General features: G+C 41.5%; 1 protein-coding gene across 2 annotated transcripts in view; it reads right to left on the reverse strand.

The window, feature by feature from the left end:
• Nucleotides 1–24,988, reverse strand: part of LOC139537241 (androgen receptor-like) — a 62,892-nt gene that overhangs the window by 23,695 nt on the left and 14,209 nt on the right. For both annotated transcript variants that reach the window (XM_071338341.1, XM_071338342.1), the window contains exon 3: nt 13,853–13,969. In XM_071338341.1, the coding sequence (XP_071194442.1) occupies nt 13,853–13,969 (117 nt within the window). The remainder of the gene's footprint in view (nt 1–13,852; nt 13,970–24,988) is intronic.

Below are 24,988 nucleotides of genomic sequence, written 5' to 3' on the forward strand. Positions count from 1 at the left end.
ATTGCAGGGTTAAAACTTGACTAGGTGAGGGGTCAGGTCTGAGGAGGAGGAATGATGCAATTCCTAATATGTATCTGTTCAATTCTGTTGATTTCACTTTGGCCAATACCTCATCCAAATCCGTGTGGTTCCTGCTTCTGAACAGACCCAATGTGCAGCACAACATCTTCAAGATCCTAATACTTATAAGAATATGGTAATTGTGTGTTAAAAGAGCAAGGATTTCCTTGTTACTAAAGCCAATTCTAAAATATAGTTTCACCAGGTCATCTAACTCAATGGTGGCACACAGCAACAGGGAGCCAGGGAAGCATGCAATAAACCAAATCTCCTACTTTAATCTTGAAATATTACTGCAATTTTATTCTCACAATTTCGACTTGATTCTTGAAATGTTGATATTTTCAAGTATTATAGTATCCATACAAAAAAAGAATAATCTAAGTGCATCAGCATTTATTTATTTTCTGCTTAGCCCTAATACTCTTCCGTATAGAACGTATTTTACCACACTGCTGGAGGCTCCTCTCCGTTTCATCAACAAAACAAAACAATACCAAAGACGCTGGAGGCGAACAGAGGCCCTGTGTCCCCTAATGCGGATTTGAACTTTAAAGACATTCAGGTTCAAGAATCACCTGTGGTAGAGGAAGGGAAAACATGAGAATAATTCAAGTTTAAACATAATTAAGTACGACGTACCAAGGGAGAGCATACTCTTGACAGGGGAGACTGTAATAAGATATGTTACACTGTAAGCTATAGTGAAAAGCCTACTTTTTAGTTTAATTATGATATAAGAGAGCTTAGAATTCCTTAAATGTGAGTGACGTTATCGTATGGTACTATGGTACTGCAGCTGCGATGGGGTTATGGTCCATTTCAATTCAGGGCCTTGATCCAACAAAGCTAGTATCAGGAAGGTTCTGTGGCAAAACAGCATTCTTTTCTGAAATGTGAAAATTAAAGTCTGGATTATTAGTTGTTTACGTTCCACATTCTGATCTTAAACGTCTGCCATTATCTAATCTCATTTCAGGTTACTATGGAAGTGGAGAATGTTTCCATGTAAACAACAATTCCAGTTTTGCAATCATTTTGTGCAATACAACAGGAATAGAGTAAGAGACTAACAGGCTAGAACAGCGTGGTCTTCTAATAGGTACTGCCAAAATAAAATCCCATTAAAAATACATTTGACCAGATGGGCCTCATCTGGTAGAGAAGCATGGGATAAATGAAAGGCCAGTGTATCTCTTACTCATCAAAATCTAATCATGTTATGTTCTTGCCCTAAATCATGTTGAATAAAAAGAAGACCTCTCTCTGATGTACAGAACTCTGCTTTAATTGGCGCAATAATTTGTGTAAGCATACGGTACAGTAGTGTACCCACAATCAACAACAAGCACCTAAACTGTGAGTCATTTGGATACAATCCGAAGTGAACTGCTAAAGATACAGATGGGTTAGGCAACGTCTCTAAATATTATTTCTTAACTAACAATACAACTACAACTTTATATCCCAGGGAGGATGGAGATGGGAGGCTTTCCTTTCAGCTTCTGGCAGATGTTTGACTGTTGACACCCTCCACTGAGAAACTGAACAAGTCTTATCCATGCCTTTGAATTGTAGCCTACTGACGTGATACATCTCCTGCCCTAACTCAGTCAATCCGAGTGAAATAATTATCACAAACAATCTGTGCCCTAACCAACAATTGTATAACTATAGTCACAGACTAGACAAGTATATAACCCACCATTCACTCAATCTAATTATTTCTGCCAGATAACACCAACACTCTGAAGTTGCTGAGCTCTAGGTTCACACTGTTATTTCAGCTGCCTCTATATGCTTGGCACCTGTGTAGGAGTGTGAGTGACAGAGAAATGCAAATAGTTGCTTCCTAACTATCTGATCAATAACCTATAGGCATTTCAAATACTCTAACTGAATGGTAGGATACATTCTCGCTGCTTTTACAAAGTTTTGTTGAAGTCTAAGGTGAGAATAGTTTTCCTGTGCATAGTTACTTCTCAGGTCAGAAGTTTAGTTCAGGATAAGGGATTTGCTTATAAATGGGATCTTCACTCTGCTTCTCCACAGATCCCAGGCTTAAGAAGCCCCTGAAGGAAGGACTATTGATGTCCCTCAACATGTGGCGCATGCATAGTAGCTCTAACCTGGATACAATCATGAGAACTTGAGGCTTCATCTTCTCAGGCTTTGTATTTGTGGCATTAACGAAGGGCGTTATGCTTAAAACGTGCACAGTAATAATAATAACAGTATTAGACACATGTGTCATGAATTAGAATAAATTAGCAACAATTATAATATTGCTTAGTGTGTGCCTCAACGGGCTTAGCCATCATTATCACCACTGGGTCAAGGCTCTGAGAACAATTTCAGTTCTAGCTTGGCATATCGCTTTTATGAGCCCAGGCCCAGAATAGACCCATCCAGTAATGATATACATGTGAACACCTGTTTAAAACCTTCTCAGAGCTTATTCGCGTTAAATACATTATTGGAAGCATGGTGGAGAAATCATGGCATATTGATCCCCAAAACATATCATGTACTGCCAATACTTGAGCAATGTTTAATCATAATTTAGCCAAGCCATGCATAGAAACCCAGCCACAGGACAGGAAGAAATGTATCTTGAATATTACAATAATTGTTCCAAATGCTTAAAAGATGACACATGGATGCAATTAGAGCCAAATGTTCCACCAATAAAAAAAACATACCAGTTGTGGAAGATACAGTTGAAGTTGGAAGTTTAGATACACTTAAGTTGGAGTCATTAAAACTCGTTTTTCAACCACTCCACAAATGTCTTGTTAACAAACTATAGTTTTGGCAAGTCGGTTAGGACATCTACTTTGTGCATGACACAAGTCATTTTTCCAACAATTGTTTACAGACAGATTAGTTCACTTATAATTCACTGTATCACATTTCCAGTGGGTCAGAAGTTTACATACACTAAGTTGACTGTGCCTTTAAACAGCTTGGAAAATTACAGAAAATGATGTCATGGCTTTAGAAGCTTCTGATAGGCTAATTGACATCATTTGAGTCAATTGGACGTGTACCTGTGGATGTATTTCAAGGCCTACCTTCAAACTCAGTGTCTCTTTACTTGACATCATGGGAAAATCAAAAGAAATCAGCCAAGACCTCAGAAACAAAATTGTAGACCTCCACAAGTCTGGTTCATCCTTGGGAGCAATTTCCAAATGCCTGAAGGTACCACGTTCATCTGTACAAACAATAGTACGCAAGTATAAACACCATGGGACCACGCAGCCGTCATACCGCTCAAGGAGAAGCGTTCTGTCTCCTAGAGCTGAACGTACTTTGGTGCGAAAAGTGCAAATCAATCCCAGAACAACAGCAAAGAACCTTGTGAAGATGCTGAAGGAAACAGGTATAAAAGTATCTATATCCACAGTAAAACAAGTCCTATATTGACATAACCTGAAAAGCCACTCAGCAAGGAAGAAGCCACTGCTCCAAAACGGTTTGCAACTGCACATGGAGAAATGTCCTCTGGCCTGATGAAACAAAAATAGAACTGTTTGGCCATAATGACCATCGTTATGTTTGGGGGAAAAAGGGGGATGCTTGCAAGCCGAAGAATACCATCCCAACCGTGAAGCACGGAGGTGGCAGCATCATGTTGTGGGGGTGCTTTGCAGCAAGAGGGACTGGTGCACTTCACAAAATAGATGGCATCATGAGGGAGGAAAATTGAAAATTATGTGGATATATTGAAGCAACATCTCAAGACATCAGTCAGGAAGTTAAAGCTTGGTCGCCAATGGGTCTTCCAAATGGACAATGACCCCAAGCATACTTACAAAGTTGTTGCAAAATGGCTTAAGGACAACAAAGTCAAGGTATTGGAGTGGCCATCACAAAGCCCTGACCTCAATCCTATAGAAAATTTGTGGGCAGAACTGAAAAAGCGTGTGCGAGCAAGGAGGCCTACAAACCTGACTCAGTTACACCAGCTCTGTCGGGAGGAATGGGCCAAAATTCACCCAACTTATTGTGGGAAGCTTGTGAGAAAGGCTACCCGAAACTTTTGACCCAAGTTAAACAATTTAAAAGGCAATGAGTTTAAATGTATTTGGCTAAGGTGTATGCAAACTTCAACTGTAACTAGGTGAGCAATGTGAGAGGGAGGCTGGAACCTTGGCTAGCGAATCAATGACCATGGCAACAGTGGGCAGAGCAGGCCATTTGGGAAGGTCAGGCAGAGACAGTGGACACACCATGTCACAGGGATACACCTTGATGACAATATTAGCAGCTTACAAATGTAGCAATCATTTACTGTATTGTTACAGTATTAGTATGGATGTACTTCAACACAGCAAAAAATGATTTCAATGTTTTAGCGTGAGGATTGCTATAGTTTACTTTGTAATGTGTTATGCTGTTTTTGGAAAAGTCGTTTACCGGGGGTATAGCGCAAAGAGGAAAATCAACATTTAAAATTCTAAATGGTGAGTGGAAGCATTTCCTGCACACTGCAACTCCTGTATGTGACAAAAAACCATATACACTACCAGTCAAAAGTTTTAGAACACCTACTCATTCAAGGGTATTTCTTTCTTTACTATTTTCTACATTGCAGAATAATAGTGAAGACATCAAAACTATGAAATAACACATATGGGATCATGTAATAACCAAAAACGTGTTAAACAAATCAATATATATATTTTATATTTGAAATTCCAAATTCAAATAGCTACCCTTTTCCTTGATGACAGCTTCATGAGGTAGTCACCTGGAATGCATTTCAATTAACAGGTGTGCCTTCCTAAAAATTATTTTGTGGAATTTCTTTCCTTCTTAATGTATTTGAGCCAATCAGTTGTGTTGTGACAAGGTAGGGGTGGTATACAGAAGATATCCCTATTTGGTAAAAGACCAAGTCCATATTATGGCAAGAACAGCTCAAATAAGCAAAGAGAAAATACAGCCTATCATTACTTTAAGAAGGTCCGTCAATCCGGAAAATTTCAAGAACTTTGAAAGTTTCTTCAAGTGCAGTCGCAAAAATCATCAAGTGCTATGATGAAACTGGCTCTCATGAGGACCGCTACAGGAAAGGAAGACCCAGAGTTACCTCTGCTGCAAAGGATAAGTTCATTACAGTTACCAGCCTCAGAAATTGCAGCCCAAATAAATCCTTCACAGAGTTCAAGTAACAGACACATCTGCCATTACTAAAGGACACCAATTAAGAAGAAAATACTTGTTTGGGCCAAGAAACACAAGCAATGGACATTAGACCAGTGGGAATTTGTCATTTGGTCTGGAGTCCAAATTGTAGATTTATGGTTCCAACCTCCGTGTCTTTCTGAGACGCGGTGTTGGTAAACGGATGATCTCCGCATGTGTATTTCCCACCGTAAAAGCATGGAGGAGGAGGTGTGATGGTGTGGGGGTGCTTTTCTCGTGACACTGTCTGTGATTCATTTAGAATTCAAGGCACACTTAACCAGCAAGGCTACCACAGCATTCTGCAGCGATACACCATCCCATCTGGTTTGGGCTTAGTGGGACTATCATTGTTTTTTCAACAGGACAATGACCCAACACACCTCCAGGCTGTGTAAGGGCTATTTTATCAAGAAGGACAATGATGGAGTGCTGCATCAGATGACTTGGCCTCCACAATCCCCTGACCTCAATCAAATTGAGATGGTTTGGGATGAGTCGGATCACAGAGTGAAGGAAAAGCAGCCAACAAGTGCTCGGCATATGTGGGAACTCCTTCAAGACTGCTGGAAAAGCATTCCAGGTGAAGCTGGTTGAGAGAATGCCAAGAGGGTGCAAAGCTGTCATCAAGGCAAAGGTTGGCTATTTGAAGAATCTCAGATATAAATTTTACTGTATGTTGATTTGTTTAACACTTTTTTGGTTACCACATGATTCCATATGTGTTATTTCATCGTTTTGATGTCTTCACTATTATTCTGCAATGTAGAAAATAGTAAAAGAAAGAAATACCCTTGAATCAGTAAGTGTTCAAAAACTTTTTACCGGTAGTGTATATATTTTTTTTTCTTTTTTTAACTTTCCTTTTGGTAAGATCATTATGTTGAAAAGTTCCATCTGGCTTTACAGAGATACAGTCATTATTATCTAAATGGAAACCATACAGGTGTATGCAATTAACATCCAGGTAACCTGGAAGTAAAGTCCTGATGGTGCAGAATGGATCACCTGAATTATGGGGTCACCAATGATCTCTTCTAGAACAGGTGCACAGATGTACCTTATTATGGACAGGACTGCAGAACTTTGACCAAAATAGAATACCTGTCAGTGCAGAGTGGCCCAGTGACTTCATCTTTATAGCTAGCTTATCATGACCACAAATTAATTATGGTCCCATGCACTATGCATGCTTTCAAAGTGCTTTTCATAGTGCTACGTGACAACAATGCATCGTGCAGAGGGGACTACAAATTAAAGTGGCAATACATTTGGTGGTGGACATTCAATAATACTATTTCCTAAATAGAATTAGCTCAAGGAAATGTAGAGTGAACAATCAGTTCACCCTTGGATCCCAGTATTATTGTTAATTTATTTCTCAATCTGAGTAATGAACAGTGCCTCAGTAGCTGAATCTTAATACGATGGTAAATCATGACATTCTATTTCAGATGTAATAAGTAAACCTTCCTGTAATTTAGATAAAGATAAATAATTAAAACATTCCCAAATATATTAAAAATTGTGGTATCTTGGCACTGATCTTTGGATAACACATACAATAGTAAGTAGGTCAGGTTGAGCTGCCCTTAAGATCCACGCCCCCTTCAAACTGATGCCAATACAAACAGAGGCATCCATACAAGACATGACATTAGTTAATTTTCTCTGCAAATAACTTAGTCCTAATTTAGAGGAAAGATAAAAATATACAGTATACTGATTTCCGAAATCTTTACGGAATGACTCAGACGAGCAGAGGATATCTATTAATTAAGATATGTACACATGGTATTTGGAATTATTTCTGATTTGTAGGTATAGCAAAAAATAGTCAAATTGAGCTCTTCCTGGTTTGAATGAGGTTTGAATCATTTATTCTATGGTGGTTGCAGTATATTCATCTGTTTCCACAGAGTACAACTTGTGCTTGGCCAACAAGTGTACGTGAATTAAATATAACAATGTTACATAACACAAAATATTACTACATTATGCATAAAATAAGATAATTTAGATGGAATTGATCCCGATAAAACTAAATATATCATAAACAAACTTGAGTAACTAACAACTGGAATGGCTTATGTTTAGGCATGCTAGCAAGTAGTTATTGTTCGGGTTTCATGTCTTAACATTACTATGATTGTAATGGTAGTCTTGGTCCTCCTCATCTGAGGAGTAGGAAATGTCAGACCAAGATGCAGCGTGGTGAGTATTCATATTTATTTAGAATACTTTTAAGAAAGAACAAAACAATAAACAAACGAAATAAACGAAGACGCTACAGTCCCGAAATAGTGAACACACGAACATGAACAACATAACAGGAACAATCACCCACCAAAACACACTACAAAACAGGCTACCTAAATATGGCTCCCAATCGGAGACAATGACAAACACCTGCCTCTGATTGAGAACCATATCAGGCCAAACGAAAACCCCACATAGAAACACAACACATAGAACCCACCCAACTCACGCCATGACCAACTAAAACAAAGAAAATACAAAAGAACTAGGGTCAGAACGTGACAATGATCTGAATTGTCTAACAGTACATTTTATATCTTTACACATTTTCATGAAGATAATGGGGAACTATTATATGCTAGCAGATAGTTAAAATCTTTTGCACTTGCTTGTTACTTTCCTGCACAAAGTTTTGTCAGAGAGTGGGTATACGGTGCATTCAGAAAGTATTCAAACCCCTTGACTTTTCCCACATTTTGTTACTTTACAGGCGTATTCTAAAATGTATTAAATTGATTTTTTCCTTAATCAATCTACACATAATACCCCATAATGACAAAGCTAAAACAGTTTTTTAGAAATGTGTGAAAAGGTATTAAAAATAAAAACTGAAATATCACATTTACATAAGTATTCAGACGCTTTATCAGTACTTGTTTGAAGAACCTTTGGAAGCAATTACAACCTCGAGTCTTCTTGGGTATGTTGCTACAAGCTTGGCACACCTGTATTTGGGGACTTTCTCCCATTCTTCTCTGCAGATCCTTTCAAGCTCTGTCAGGTTGGATGGGGAGCGTTGCTGCACAGCTATTTTCAGGTCTCTCCAGACGTGACGCTTGGCATTCAGGCCAAATAATTAAATCTTGGTTTCATCAGACCAGAGAATCTTGTTTCTCATGGTCTAAGAGTCCTTTAGGTGCCTTTTAGCAAACTCCAAGCGGGCTGTCATGTGCCTTTCACAGAGGAGTGGCTTCTGCCTGGCCATACCATAAACGCCTGATTGGTGGAGTGCTGCAGAGATGGTTGTCCTTCTGAAAGGTTCTCCCATCTCCACAGAGGAACTCTAGAGTTCTGTCAGAGTGACCGGCTAACTCTAGGAAGAGTCTTGGTGGTTCCAAACTTCTTCCATTTAAGAATGACGGAGGCCACTGTGTTCTTGGGGACCTTCAACGCTGCAGACATTTTTTGGTACCATTCCCCAGATCTGTGCCCCAACACAATCCTGTCTCTGAGCTCTATGGACAATTCCTACGAGCTCATGGCTCCTCTGACATGCACCGTCAACTGTGGGACCTTATATAGACAGGTGTGTGCCTTTCCAAATAAGGTCAAATCAATTGAATTTACCACAGGTGTCCAATCAAGTTGTAGAAACATCTCATGGAGGGTCAATGGAAACAGGATGCACCTGAGCTCAATTTAGAGTCTCATAGCAAAGGGTCTGAATACTTATGTAAATAAATATTTTCTTTTAAAAAAATTCTAAAGAACTTTTTCGCTTTGTCATTATGGGGTATTGTGTGTAGATTGATGATACTTTAAAAAATGTAATCAATTTTAGAATAAGGCTGTAACATAACAAAATGTTGAAAAAGTTAAAGGGTCTGAATACTTTCCGAATGCACTGAACGAACTCCTCAAAAACATGTAATTAATCATGGGATTTGCACTGCACAAAGGCAAATGCAGAGAGGACGTTTAAAGCTCAAATGGAATTTGGGAAAAGGTTCAAGTCTCAAATCATCATTCTTTTTTTTAGCAAGAGAATGGAGGGTGGGAATCGGGAAACAGGAAGCACCTCTAATATTCCAGGAGTTGGTGTAATTGCCTTCAACTGTTACTGTACCCTACTAGACACAACACATTTAATCCCAGGGTTGATTACTAGGCCTCAGCCGACATAGAAAGTCTATCCTGTAACCATATACATATTTTTTTAGCTGCAAATGGGAAGGTTAGGAGCAGGAAAATGACACCCAGATTATATTTTCAATGCTTTATCTCTTTCAATATACCTCTGCTAAATTAAATAGCTTCAGTGGATCTGTAAAATTAACTGCCATATCAATGTTCTATTTGGAGAAGTAATTACAGTTTTGAGAGTAATTACGTAATATGGAATTCTGCATTCCAAAAGAAAACCTCCATGCAATGATACTTAACTAGTCTCTTCCATTTTGCAGTAAAACAAATTCAACCAATGCGTTAGTCCGTAATCAGAGAAGAATCTTTCACATTTGAAGCCTTCGTCTGAGCTTTCAAATTACTGTCACAAACTTACCTGTGCACATAAAAAATCTATGAGAGGAGCGCTTGAGGGGAAGGAAGGCACTTTCTAACTGCAACTGGAATAGAGGTGCCTTTCCCTGACAATCACAGCATCACATCGCATTTTCCCCCATGGGCTTGTCAGCGTCTGGTGGCTAAATTACCAGCATTTCTGCTCCTTTAATTCACATGTCTCATGTCAGCTTTGTGCTTCTCTGTGCAATTTTCACCGTTAACAGAATGAGAAAATGGAAGGGAGTGAAAATTGAACACAAGAACGGAAATTTGTCCAGCACATGTCCATCTTTGAGACCTAATACGACAAACAGCTCTGGGTGACTGTAAGGGAAAGTGAATGAAATAGGTCTAAATTGCCTGGTGGCACAGTCAGAGGCTTGATTAGCAGTAGTATTTCCCTTTGTGATGCAGCGATTCAAGAGAGCTGGCTAAGATGTGTAGTACTGGTTGCAACATTCACAAGAAATCAGGTACTTAGACTGAAAGGGAGCATTGCAGAAAAATCATCCATGCTGAGTTTAACCCTGTAGTTCAGTTGTATGCCCTAAAATGAGAAATGTGCTCATGCTGTATATACACCGAGTGTACAACACATTAAGGACACCTGCTCTTTCCATGACATAGACTGAACAGGTGAATTCAGGTGAAAGCTATGATCCCTTATTAATGTCACTTGGTAAATCCACTTCAATCAGTGTAGATGAAGGGGAGGAGACAGGTTAAAGACTCATTTTTAAGCCTTGAGACAATTGAGACATGGATTGTGAATGTGTGCCATTCAGAGGGTGAATGGGCAAGACAACATATTTAAGTACATTTTAACGGGGTATGGTAGAAGGTGCCAGGCACACCAGTTTGAGTGTGTCAAGAATTGCACTGCTGCTGTGTTTTTCACGCTCAACAGTTTCCCATGTGTATCAAGAATGGTCCACCACCCAAAGGACATCCAGCCAACTTGACACAACTGTGGGACACATTGGAGTCAACATGGGCCAGCATCCCTGTGGAACGCTTTTGACACCTTGTAGAGTCTATGCCCCAACAAATTGAGGCAGTTCTGAGGGTACTAGGGCTGTGGCAGTCATGAAATTTTGTCAGCCCATGATGGTCAAGCAAATAACTGCCGGTCTCACGGTAATTGACCATTAATTAACATAAACACATTTAGCATCTCCTGGCTTCCACGCATAGTCTACAAGCCACTGATGCAGACCTTTGGAACATCTACATTTTTAAGTCTAATAAATCCATTTAATATAGCCTACACCATCACAATAAGTCCATTATTTCTTTTAGACAAGTCTAAAGAAACATGATATGAAGAAAATGTAGTATATTTCAGAAGAACAGAATAGCATACTCTGAGCTGTCCTTTTGTTAGGCCCTGATCTGGCTATGCCATATGGATATGGGCTATACTAGTTAATTTAGCAGACAAGATTTGCTTAGAATTCTGTGGCATTATTTTATATTATTTTATAATATGAACTATTAAATTTAACATAGCTGAATGAAATAGAAAGGATGTTTTCTCCAAACAATTTCTGAGGGAGTGCGCACATGCGGCTATTCTGTGTTGAGTGGTTAACAAAGAAACAGGCCTTGCTATATGCTTAATTTAGAGTTATTTATGCAACTTTAGTTGTGATACAAACATGATGCTGTATGATGCGACTAATGATGATTTGAAAAAAGTTGCACGAAAGGCATGAGCTCTGCTTTGTTTCTTGCACAGGCTGCACACACTTCATCAGTCTCTCATTCACAATTTGACCACCACTTGATAAAAGCCTCGAATTTCCCGGCGGCATCCCCCTAGAATCCATGCCTTTTGCAGCCAGTGGCCATTGTGCCCTTGGGCTGATTACAATAATTATAATTCCCTTCTCCCAGCTGTGTGTTCCGAAGCACCTCTCACTCACATGCCTCTCTCAGATATCGCAATTCTTATTAGCCAATGCCCGTCATGTGATTGGGTTCTTCTCAGAGGCATCTATCTCAGCTCTGAAGAAGGCTACAAGTAAAGACAGATACATCGGGGACTCAACTGCGCACGTCCTTCTTATCGAAATCCGAGGCGCATATTTAAGATGTTATAAGAACTGTCCACATTTACTTTTTGTCAGCCAACAAGATGAGTAGGCTTAACGAACAGAAGAAGCACTAGCCTATGTCAATCTACTATCCCCCATAGTACAAAAGTTGACCTATTCTATTGGTCACCTTGTCCTTCTGTGCGATAAATAAGTTGTGGGATGTGATAGATCCTAAATTAATACAACCACTCGCATCAAATAACCTTTAAAAAGTAATGAGGCTGGGCCTCCCGAGTGGCGCAGCGGTCTAAACCACTGCATTGCAGTGTTGTGGCATCACTACAGCCTGGGGTTTGATTCCAATCTGTGTCACAACCAGCCGTGACCGGGAGTCTAATATGGCGGCACACAATTGGCCCAGCGCTGTCCGGGTTTGGTCGGGGGGGGTTTACTTGGCTCATCGCGCTCTAGCGACTCCTTGTGGCGGGCCGGGCATCTGCAGGCTGACAACGGTCATCAGTGGAATGGTGTTTCCTCCAACACATTGGTACAGCTGGCTTCCGGATTAAGCGAGCGGGTGTTAAGAAGTGCGGCTTGGCAGGTCATGTTTTGGAGGACGCATGACTCGACCTTCGCCTCTCCCGAGCCCGTTGAGGAGTTGCAGCGATGAGACAAGATGGTATCCAGAGAAAAAGTGGAATTCTTTATTTTTGCAAAAAAAATGTTTACTTTCTTTTAAGCAATGAGGCTGATGCAACAGATCAGAACGTTTATCTTAAAATGTTGATAAACTATTAGGCTATTTCTTCACATTGTAAGCACAGCAATATACACACGGCCATAGGCTATAAGCATGAATGTTCCAAAATGCAATCAATTAGCGGGAAAACACCATTCTCAAAAGTGACCACAAATGCAATTATTCATGTAATGCTTTATTATAAAAGTGCATTTTTATGGTGAAAATTATCTTCCCCATACTTGAAACTCACACGCCAGTTAGGCTCTACACCGGTTGTAAAGCAGATTAATGTGCTTAATTTTAAGAAGTTATTTGGACACTTTAGTTGTGATACAAACCTTATCAAAACATATAGGCCTATGGGCTAGGCTACATGAGGTGTGGGACTATGATTTGAAAAAAGTTGCAGAAATTAAGCATGCACTGTTTCTTGCTCTATTGCACACAAGCTGGGCATCATTCAAGTGAAATATCATTCACAGGTGATAGGCTAATATTGTTACCCATCAGACTATTCTTGATTTAATATTGTATTTACATATACTAAATAATATATGTGTGAAATTAGTTTTGATTTAGAATGGACCATTATCATGCACCTGTCTCAGAACGTGGGCAGGGGAAAAAAATTATGTACTTTTTATGCACTTTTATAGCGAATGGAGGACACTTTTCCCATGGTTCATTTTCATGCCAGCCAGGTAGGCTTTACTCCTGTTGTAAAGCGAAGCAATGTGCTTAATATTAGGAAAGTTGAGAAATAAATATAGTAGGCCTAGCCTATAGAAAGCTGATTGGATCCTCCTCTTTTTAAAAGAGGTCATCAAAACTCTGTTTTCTCACACAATTGCATAGCCTATAGAAATGTTGTGCAACATGAGCTCATGGGCTCTCATGAAGTGTTTGATTTGATTTTTGATTACATTTGCATTGATGTCAGAGTGATTAGAGGGACAAAGTCCTGACTACCAGGCAGTTAGCAAGTTTGGTAGGCTACTAATGACCATCAGCAGCATCAGAGCTTGGAGAAGCCTAGTTACCGTTACTAAACGGTCAGATGGAATTTGACTGCGGTTATTACTCGTGACTGCCGGTGTGGCGGTAGTACAGTCACCGGAACAGCCCTAGTTGCAACTCAATATTAGGAAGGTATTCTTAATGTTTTTCACATACACAAACCTTTGTCCATGATAATCGATCAGTGGGTGGGCGGATGGATCGCTAAGTACTTTATATTTCTCATTGACTTAATAATTGACATGATAGTTGTATTTACCTCCGAGGGTCATCCCAGCTTCAAAACACTTCCTCAGTCGACATGATGGGCAGTTCTTCCGTCTCAGCTTATCGATGGTGCAGTCGTTTCTGCTGGCACACAGGTATTTCTGTTTACCTAACAAAGACAAACAGAGATAAGAATAAGAGAATACGAAATTCTATTTTGAATGAGGAGGAAAGTTACATCATGGTTGTAACATGGTTGTAAGTCATAAATGATTACCACAGAAACCAATGGTTGGAACCGGTTCAGGAAACAGAACCGAAAACCGGAAAATAACAAAAAAAATTGAGGATCAGAACCCGAACCAAAAACGAAAGTGATCTATACTGTTCCGGAACTGTTATTTTAAAAGCATGGGAACCGGTTAATAACGTTCTTTTACGTTCCGGGCATTTTTTTCCAGTCCCACAACAAAGCGCCTATGCAAAGCCCTCACTCTGTCGCTCAGGAAGTTATTCCAGCATCTGCCTGCCACCTGGAAATCTTTTACAGTGTGTGTGTGTGTGTGTGTGTGTGTGTGTGTGTGTGTGTGTGTGTGTGTGTGTGTGTGTGTGTGTGTGTGTGTGTGTGTGTGTGTGTGTGTGTGTGTGCGTGCGTGCGTGCGGGCGTGCGTGCTACCTGCCCCTCCCCCTATGAAGCATAGGTTACTGTAGCCTACTGACAACGTTACAAGCGTAATTCCCGAAATTAGATGTTTAATTAGAGAAGACTGGATTGACTTTTTCAATGCTAGGTAATGATACTAACAAAAAGGTAAGACGTACTTTTAATTCTAGTGCAGCTCTGCATACAGAAGCTTTTTAACTAGCTAGCTAGGTAATGTTTTCTCTGGTCCAATGCTAAACCAACTCGGAAGTTCAAAGACATTCAAAGGTCCTCCAATTCTGTGGGCCTAATTCAGATAATGGATGTCATAACAAGATGCCCAGCACTTCAAGGCAAGCTTCCTCCATCCTCTCTCGCTCTCTCCTCGCCCTCAACATTTCAGTTGCATCTTGTGCCCTACACTGTGACTGGCAGCAAGGTGTGTGTGTTTCTTTCATTATGATTCATCCATGCTGTTACGGCTAAATACAATTTTCTCTTAATTACTTTCCTATACAGATTAAATCGCTTACCCACTCAACAGCAAGCTCCTCTATCCACACTGATTTGTGAAGTAATTTAATGTAGAGCTAAATGTTTAAAAATATATATATTTCAGAGGCATGAAAAGGAATGGAAATCAATAATAATATTGGTACTTTTTTGGGGTTCGAATCGGTTCAGAACTTTATTTTGCTGGTCGGAACAGTGGGGGAAAAAATTCTGTTCAGAACGAAACGATTGGAAAATAATTATGGTTCCAACCCCTGACCGGAACAGTCATATGTTTTGTCATGTCCAGTGTGGTGATCATAAAAAGCAGGAGCTTGGACTATAAAAGCTATTTCGTTGAAGAGTCAATTGATATGCTCTTTGAGTAGCACATTGAATAAATCAAATCTGTAATTTTACAGGGCATGGTTTGATGGCATTTATGGGGCTTCCGCTCACATTTCAATAGTGAAAGGAAAATACTGAACCAAACAAATTAATACCTAGAGTAGGAGTTGGAAGGCAGAATTTATAGATGGTGTTTTCTGTTATTTTCATTACAGATTATGGTCAATTAAAGAGAAAATATATTGCATCTGAATCAGTGTGACATCAAAATCATTTTGAAATAGTAATTAACCTGTTGGTTAATTACTGAGTGGTTGTTTTGGACCCGGTACTTCCCCCCCACTCCACCCAGTCTGTCTTACAAAAAAATACAAAACATAACTTGAAAGCTCTGATTTCTTAGGGCATTTAGCCATTTTGGCACAGTGACTCACTACCCAAACCAGACGTAACTTGTTTTAAGTGGTCAAAATACGTCCTAATACTATGTAGTGGACAAACTCGAAATCAGACAGGAAATATATTTACATTAATGGATAGTAAGAGACTTCTGCTTTCTCCTCATATGTACTTTACATAATTCCTGTAAGATGAAAAATGAAGGCATGACAAGTAGCACAAGCCGTGCGCTTTTAAAATGGCTGTGTTCCTATGGGAATTTGCACATGTTTAGAGCGCCACCATTAGGTAAAAGATCTGGGGAAAAAATGTGTCATTTAAAAAAAATCATTTTATCCATTTAACTGTAATTGGTGACATATTTTATTTAAAACCTGGATATTCAAATGTGTTATGTCCCAATTGTCCCCACTGGGGGACAAAAACTAAAAAAACATATTTCAGGGTTTTTTGGCCTGTTGTATCTCGGTCACAGTTCTTACCTTTCTAACAGTACTAAGCATGTGTTCGTAGGAGTTATAGTTTTTCGAAACCAAAATGTAGTATTCAATATTATGCATCGTTTAGAAAATGCCAGCAGAGGGCATCAGTTTAAGAGGTTTTAATGAGATCTAATTGTCAGTAAAGGCCTGATTAGCTTGCCTTGGTAGCTCGTAATGTGTGTGTTAACCTCGTCTTCAGGCTATTGCGCACCGCACATATAAGTCTTGGTTATCAACAATTAAAAGTTGGCCTTAGTGGGAGTGACCATAGAATTCTATATTCGTCATCTTTAATTTTAGCGAATCACACAACTGCGCGGTGTGGCTCCGTAAACAGAGGTACACAAGACACGTACGGGAAGGGTTAGGGGGGAGATGTTGTTGGAGATGATTGATTGGTGATTAAGCCGATTAAGCCAATGCTATTAGACGGGTTGGCTGACAACGTCGGAAGCCGTACTTTGTGGCCAGATTCTGAACGGTCAGATAGCTAGCAACAAGAAGCTGCCATGTGAGGAATCATAGGTGGCTCGTTTCAGATAGTTTTATCTTGTTCTTGATACCATGTCTTGTTTTGAGGTGTTTTGACCGATTTCATGTCAATGCTAATATGGCAAAAATTCACTAGCTATTTAACCAATAACTTTAACGATGTATTTGAGAGAAAACCAGTGCTCATTGTGCAAATGTATTGATGTTGTCACGACTTCCGCCGAAGTCGGTCCCTCTCCTTGTTCGGGCGGCGTTCGATGTCACCGGCCTTCTAGCCACCGCCGATCCACTTTTCATTTTCCATTTGTTCTGTCTTTGTCTTATCACAACTGGCTTCACTCAACCAATTACTTGTTTATTATTTAACCCTCTGTTCCCCATGTTGTGTTCGTGAGTGATTGTTTATTGTAATTCGGTCCGTGTTTGTGGGCTATCATTGTTGCCTTGTATATTTGTATTTTTTGAGTAAAGTACTTTATTACTCATATCTGCTGTCCTGCGCCTGACTCCCTACACCAGCTACACATAGGACCGCTACAGATGTTTTCAATAATCATTTGGAAACTATATACTGAACAAAAATATGAATGCAACATGCAACAATTTCAAATAGTTAAGGTTCATATAAGAAAATCAGTCAATAGAAATATATTAATTAGGCCCTCATCTATGGATTTCACATGACTTGGAATACAGATATGCATCTGTTGGTCACAGATACCTTAAAAAAATGTAGATAGATATAAGACTCTAGCTTCAGTGATTTTTGCAATTGGAAGGAAGGGCGGCCAAAGGAAGTGTTGGCTTTGGGGATGACCAGTGAAATATACCGGCTGTAGCGCGTGCTACGGGTGGGTGTTGCTATGGTGACCAGTGAGCTGAGTTAATCACCTTCGCAAATGATAAGGCTGTTGATTATGGCCTGTGTAATCATGTACCACTCCTCCTCAATGGCTGTGCGAAGTTACTGGATATTGGCGGGAATTGGAACACGCTGTTGTACACATCAATCCAGAGCATCCCAAACATGCTCAATGTGTGACATGTCTGGTGAGCTGGGACATTTTCAGCTTCCAGGAATTGTGTATAGATCATTGTGACATGCGGCCGTGCATTATCATGCTGAAACATGAGGTGATGGTGGCGGATGAATGGCATGACAATGGGCCTCAGGATCTTGTCACAGTATCTCTGCGATTTCAAATTGCCATCGACAATTTGCCATCGTCGTGGTCTGCGATGCCATACACACACGACGCCAAACACGTGGTCTGCGGTTGTGAGGCCGGTTGGACGTACTGCCATTTCTAAAATAACATTGGAGGAGGCTTACAGTAGAGAAATTAACATTTAATTATCTGGCAACAGCTCTGGTGGACATTCCTGCAGTCAGCATGCCAACTGCACACTGTGGCATTGTGTTGTGTTGTGTGACCAAACATTTTAGAGTGGCCTTTTATTGTCCCCAGAACAAGGTGTCCCTGTGTAATGATTAGGGTTGCAAAGGGTCGGGAGCTTTTTTGTATTTTTCTGAAATTTTCATGGGAAAATTTGGGGGCATTTTGATTGAATTCATCAAAAAAGTTAGCTTATAACAGTGAACCTTTTTTGTGGGATACACATAAGGCAATTCTAGGTCTTTAAATCAAATCGAATTTTATTTGTCACATACACATGGTTAGCAGATGTTAATGCGAGTGTAGCGAAATGCTTGTGCTTCTAGTTCCGACCATGCAGTAATATCTAACAAGTAATCTAACCTAACAATTTCACAACAACTACCTTATACACACAAGTGTAAAGGAATGAATAAGAATATGTACATAAAAATATATGAATGAGCGATGGCCAAACGGCATAGGCAAGATGCAGCAGATGGTATAGAGTACAGTATATACATATGAGATGAGTAATGTAGGGTATGTAGAGATGAGTCAGTATGTTGGCAGCAGCCACTCAATGTTAGTGATGGCTGTTTAACAGTCTGATGGCCTTGAGATAGAGACTGAAAAACAGCTTCTCTGTCCCCGCTTTGATGCACCTGTACTGACCTCGCCTTCTGGATGATAGCGGGGTGAACAGGCAGTGGCTCGGGTGGTTGTTGTCCTTGATGATCTTTTTGGCCTTCCTGTGACACCGGGTGGTGTAGGTGTCCTGGAGGGCAGGTAGTTTTCCCCCGGTGATGTGTTGTGCAGACCTCACTACCCTCTGGAGAGCCTTACGGTTGTGGGCGGAGCAGTTGCTGTACCAGGCGGTCATACAGCCCGACAGGATGCTCTCGATTGTGCATCTGTAAAAGTTTGTGAGTGTTTTTGGTAAGAAGCCAAATTTCTTCAGCCTCTTGAGGTTGAAGAGGCGCTGCTGCGCCTTCTTCACCACGCTGTCTGTGTGGGTGGACCATTTCAGTTTGTCCTTGATGTGTACGCCAAGAAACTTAAAAACTTTCCACCTTCTCCACTACTGTCCCGTCGATGTGGATAGGGGGCTGCTCCCTCTGCTGTTTCCTGAAGTCCACGATCATCTCCTTTGTTTTGTTGATATTGAGTGTGAGGTTATTTTCCTGACACCACACTCTGAGGGCCCTTACCTCCTCCCTGTAGGCCGTCTCGTCATTGTTGGTAATCAAGCCTACCACTGTAGTGTCGTCTGCATAGTTGATGATTGAGTTGGAGGTGTGCATGGCCACGCAGTCATGGGTGAACAGGGAGTACAGGAGAGGGCTGAGAACACACCCTTGTGGGGCCCCAGTGTTGAGGATCAGCGGGATGGAGATGTTGTTACCTACCCTCACCACCTGGGGGCGGCCCGTAAGGAAGTCCAGGACCGAGTTGCACAGGGCGGGGTGAAGACCCAGGGTCTCGAGCTTAATGACGAGTTTGGAGGGTGCTATGGTTTTAAATGCTGAGCTGTAGTCGATGAACAGCATTCTTACATAGGTATTCCTCTTGTCCAGATGGGTTACGGCAGTGTGCAGTGTGACTGCGATTGTGATTGTGTCGTTGTGGACCTATTGGGGCGGTTAGCAAATTGGAGTGGGTCTAGGGTGTCAGGTAGGGTGGAGGTGATATGGTCCTTGACTAGTCTCTCAAAGCACTTCACGATGACGGAACTGAGTGATACGGGGCGATAGTCATTTAGCTCAGTTACCTTCGCTTTCTTGGGAACAGGAACAATGGTGGCCCTCTTGAAGCATGTGGGAACAGCAGACTGGGATAAGGATTGATTGAATATGTTCGTAAACACACCAGCCAGCTGGTCTGCGCATGCTCTGAGGACACGGCCGGGGATGCCGTCTGGGCCGGCAGCCTTGCGAGGGTTAACACGTTTATGTTTTACTCACGTTGGCTGCAGTGAAGGAGAGCCCGCAGGTTTTGGTAGCGGGCCATGTCAGTGGCACTGTGTTGTCCTCAAAGCGAGCAAGGAAGTTGTTTAGTTTGTCTGGGAGCAAGACATCATGGTCCGCGACGGGGCTGGTTTTCCTTTTGTAGTCCGTGATTGACTGTAGACCCTGCCACATACCTCTCGTGTCTGAACAATTGAATTGTGACTCTACTTTGTCTCTACACTGATGCTTAGCTTGTTTGATTGCCTTGCGGAGGGAATAGCTACACTGTTTTTTTTCGGTCATGTTTCCGGTCACCTTGCCCTGATTAAAAGCAGTGGTTCTCGCTTTCAGTTTTGCGCAAATGCTGCAATCAATCCACGGTTTCTGGTTGGGGAATGTTTTAATAGACGCTGTGGGTACAACATCACTGATGCACTTGCTAATAAACTCACTCACCGAATCAACGTATTCATCAATGTTATTGTCCGACGCTATGCGGAACATATCCCAGTCCACATGATCGAAGCAATCTTGAAGCGTGGAATCCGATTGGTCGGACCAGCATTGAACAGATCTGAGCACAGGCGCTTCCTGTTTTAGTTTCTGTCTATAGGCTGGGAGCAACAAAATGGAGTCGTGGTCAGCTTTCCCGAAAGGGGGGTGGGGGAGGGCTTTATATGCGTCGCGGAAGTTAGAATAATAATGATCCAGGGTTTTTCCAGCCCGGGTCGCGCATTCGATATGCTGATAAAATTTAGGGAGCCTTGTTTTCAGATTAGCCTTGTTAAAATCCCCAGGTACAATAAATGCAGCCTCAGGATATGTGGTTTCCAGTTTACATAGAGTCAAATTAAGTTATTTCAGGGCCATCGATGTGTCTGCTTGGGACGGGATATACACTACTGTGATTATGATCGAAGAGAATTCTCTTGGTAGATAATGTGGTCGGCATTTGATTGTAAGGAATTCTAGGTCAGGTGAACAAAAGGACTTGAGTTCCTGTATGTTGTTATGATCACACCACGTCTCGTTAATCATAAGGCATACACCCCCACCCTTCTTCTTACCAGAGAGGTGTTTGTTTCTGTCTGCGCGATGCGTGAAGAAGCCAGGTGGCTGTACCGACTCTGATGACGTATCCCGAGTGAGCCATGTATCCGTGACACAAAGAACGTTACAATCTCTGATGTCTCTCTGGAAGGCAACCCTTGCTCTGATTTCGTCTACCTTGTTGTCAAGAGACTGGACATTGGCGAGTAGTATACTCGGGAGCGGTGCACGATGTGCATATTTTGTTTAAACTATCCCCAATTCAATGGAATTGCAACCCTCTGCATGCTCAGTGCATTCTTCCATCACATGTGAAGTGCACTCTTCCATCACATGTACAGTACAGCTGATTCTCAAGATCTTGCACACTAATGAGATGCTATTGAGCCCACACTGTCTGAGCCAAGGACTACATGCTTTCTGGTAAGTTTTGATTAAAATACTGGGTGGGGTGAATATATTTTATCTGACATACATTATTTTTTGTTAACTAGTAAATAGTAGCCTACAGCAAAGTGTGTTTAAATCATTTCTAACTTGTTAACAAATTCTGCTAGTTAGTTTTTGTTACCATGTGGGTTTTAGCTTGCTTGAGCCTGCTAACTGAAGAGTGTTAATTCACCTGTTTCCATGCATGTTTCCTTTTATAACATTTACCTTACAAAGGAGTTGTTTAATCTAACTGCTTAACTATTTATCTGTACATGGAATTGTATTTATTTTTACTAATTTTTTCCTAATCTTTACAGGAAAATGCCACGGGCACTATCTGATGTGTGGAGACATTTCCCTGCAGCTAATGTAGAAGGAAAAGCTGTGTACATTTGCAAATACTGTGCCAAATCATATGTGAAGAATGCAACAAAGATGTAGAATCATCTGGCCAAGTGCACAAAGTTCCCTCCGAGCTCACAACAAGCAACCTCTGACAAAAGTCCCTCTACTTCTATTCGAGGTGAGAATTATGAATCAGACACCTTATCGATAGTAACAGCTCATGTTCCTCCTGGAATCAGAAGTTGTTTTACTCAATGGAGGAACGTAGTCAGAGAAATGCTGATGAATGTCTTGCTTGAGCTCTGTATGCAACTGGTTCACCTCTGATGCTCACAGGCAATATGTATTGGAAGACATTTCTGAATGTTCTTCACCCAGCATACACCCCTCCAACCAGACATGCTTAATCTACTAATTTGCTGGATGCAGAGTTCAACAGAGTTCAAGTGAAGGTCAAGCAAATCATAGAGAAAGCAGACTGTATTGCAATCATCTCTGATGGGTGGTCGAATGTTCGTGGGCAAGGAATAATTAACTACATCTCAACCCCTCAACCAGTATTCTACAAGAGCACAGACACAAGGGACAACAGACACATCGGTCTCTACATTGCAGATAAGCTGAAGGCAGTCATCAATGACCTTGGACCACAGACGGTATTTGCACTGATGACAGACAATGCTGCGAACATGAAGGCTGCTTGGTCTAAAGTGGAGGAGTCCTACCCTCACATCACACCCATTGGCTGTGCTGCTCATGCAATGAATCTGCTCCTCAATGACATCATGGCACTGAAAACAATGGATATACTCTACAAGAGAGCCAAGGAAATGGTTAGGTATGTGAAGGGTCATCAAGTTATAGCAGAACTCTACCTCACCAAGCAAAGTGAGAAGAATAAGAGCACCACACTGAAGCTGCCCAGCAACACCGGTTGGGGTGGTGTTGTCATCATGTTTGACAGTCTCCTGGAGGGGAAGGAGTCTCTCCAAGAAATGGCCATATCACAGTCTGCCGATATAGACAGCCCCATCATGAGGATCCTCCTGGATGATGTATTTTGGGAGAGAGTGGTAAGCAGCCTGAAACTCCTGAAACCTATAGCAGTAGCTATTGCACGGATTGAGGGATACAATGCCATCCTGTCTGGTGTTCAGACTCTGCTTGCAGATGTATGAGAAGAAATCCGTACTGCCCTGTCCACTTCACTGTTGCGCCAAGCAGAGGAAACTGCAGTTCTGAAATACTTTAAAAAGCATGAAGACTTCTGCCTGAAGCCCATACACGCCACAGCGTACATGTTGGACCCCAAGTTTGCTGGCAAGAGCATCCTGTCTGGTGCAGAGGTCAACAAGGCCTATGGTGTCATCACTACTGTGTCTCGTCACCTTGGCCTGGATGAGGGCAAGGTTCTTGGCAGTCTGGTGAAGTACACTTCCAAGCAAGGGCTTTGGGATGGAGATGCAATATGGCAGTCGTGCCAACATACAGTGGGGAGAACAAGTATTTGATACACTGCCGATTTTGCAGGTTTTCCTACTTACAAAGCATGTAGAGGTCTGTAATTTTTATCATAGGTACACTTCAACTGTGAGAGACGGAATCTAAAACAAAAATCCTGAAAATCACATTGTATGATTTTTAAGTAATTAATTTGCATTTTATTGCATGACATAAGTATTTGATCACCTACCAACCAGTAAGAATTCCGGCTCTCACAGACCTGTTAGTTTTTCTTTAAGAAGCCCTCCTGTTCTCCACTCATTACCTGTATTAACTGCAACTGTTTGAACTCGTTACCTGTATAAAAGACACCTGTCCACACACTCAATCAAACAGACTCCAACCTCTCCACAATGGCCAAGACCAGAGAGCTGTGTAAGGACATCAGGGATAAATTGTAGACCTGTACAAGGCTGGGATGGGCTACAGGACAATAGCCAAGCAGCTTGGTGAGAAGGCAACAACTGTTGGCACAATTATTAGAAAATGGAAGAAGTTCAAGATGACGGTCAATCATCCTCGGTCTGGGGCTCCATGCAAGATCTCACCTCGTGGGGCATCAATGATCATGAGGAATGTGAGGGATCAGCCCAGAACTACACGGCAGGACCTGGTCAATGACCTGAAGAGAGCTGGGACCACAGTCTCAAAGAAAACCATTAGTAACACACTACGCCGTCATGGATTAAAATCCTGCAGCGCACGCAAGGTCCCCCTGCTCAAGCCAGCGCATGTCCAGGCCCGTCTGAAGTTTGCCAATGACCATCTGGATGATCCAGAGGAGGAATGGGAGAAGGTCATGTGGTCTGATGAGACAAAAATAGAGCTTTTTGCTCTAAACTCCACTCGCCGTGTTTGGAGGAATAGAAGGATGAGTACAACCCCAAGAACACCATCCCAACCGTGAAGCATGGAGGTGGAAACATCATTCTTTGGGGATGCTTTTCTGCAAAGGGGACAGGACGACTGCACCGTATTGAGGGGAGGATGGATGGGGCCATGTATCGCGAGATCTTGACCAGCAACCTCCTTCCCTCAGTAAGAGCATTGAAGATGGGTCGTGGCTGGGTCTTCCAGCATGACAACGACCCGAAACACACAGCCAGGGCAACTAAGGAGTGGCTCCGTAAGAAGCATCTCAAGGTCCTGGAGTGGCCTAGCCAGTCTCCAGACCTGAACCCAATAGAAAATCTTTGGAGGGAGCCGAAAGTCCGTATTGCCCAGCGACAGCCCCGAAACCTGAAGGATCTGGAGAAGGTCTGTATGGAGGAGTGGGCCAAAATCCCTGCTGCAGTGTGTGCAAACCTGGTCAAGAACTACAGGAAACGTATGATCTCTGTAATTGCAAACTAAGGTTTCTGTACCAAATATTCAGTTCTGCTTTTCTGATGTATCAAATACTTATGTCATGCAATAAAATGCAAATTAATTACTTAAAAATCATACAATGTGATTTTCTGGATTTTTGTTTTAGATTCCGTCTCTCACAGTTGAAGTGTACCTATGATACAAATTACAGACCTCTACATGCTTTGTAAGTAGGAAAACCTGCAAAATTGTCAGTGTATCAAATACTTGTTCTCCCCACTGTATCTCATCAGCCACCTGGTGGAAGGGACTTTGTGGATCGCTTTTTGAGCCTGACAACGACCCATCCTCAACAAGGTTGGAAAGTGA

This window comes from Salvelinus alpinus, chromosome 13 (assembly GCF_045679555.1).
Source record: "Salvelinus alpinus chromosome 13, SLU_Salpinus.1, whole genome shotgun sequence".
NCBI lineage: Eukaryota > Metazoa > Chordata > Actinopteri > Salmoniformes > Salmonidae > Salvelinus > Salvelinus alpinus.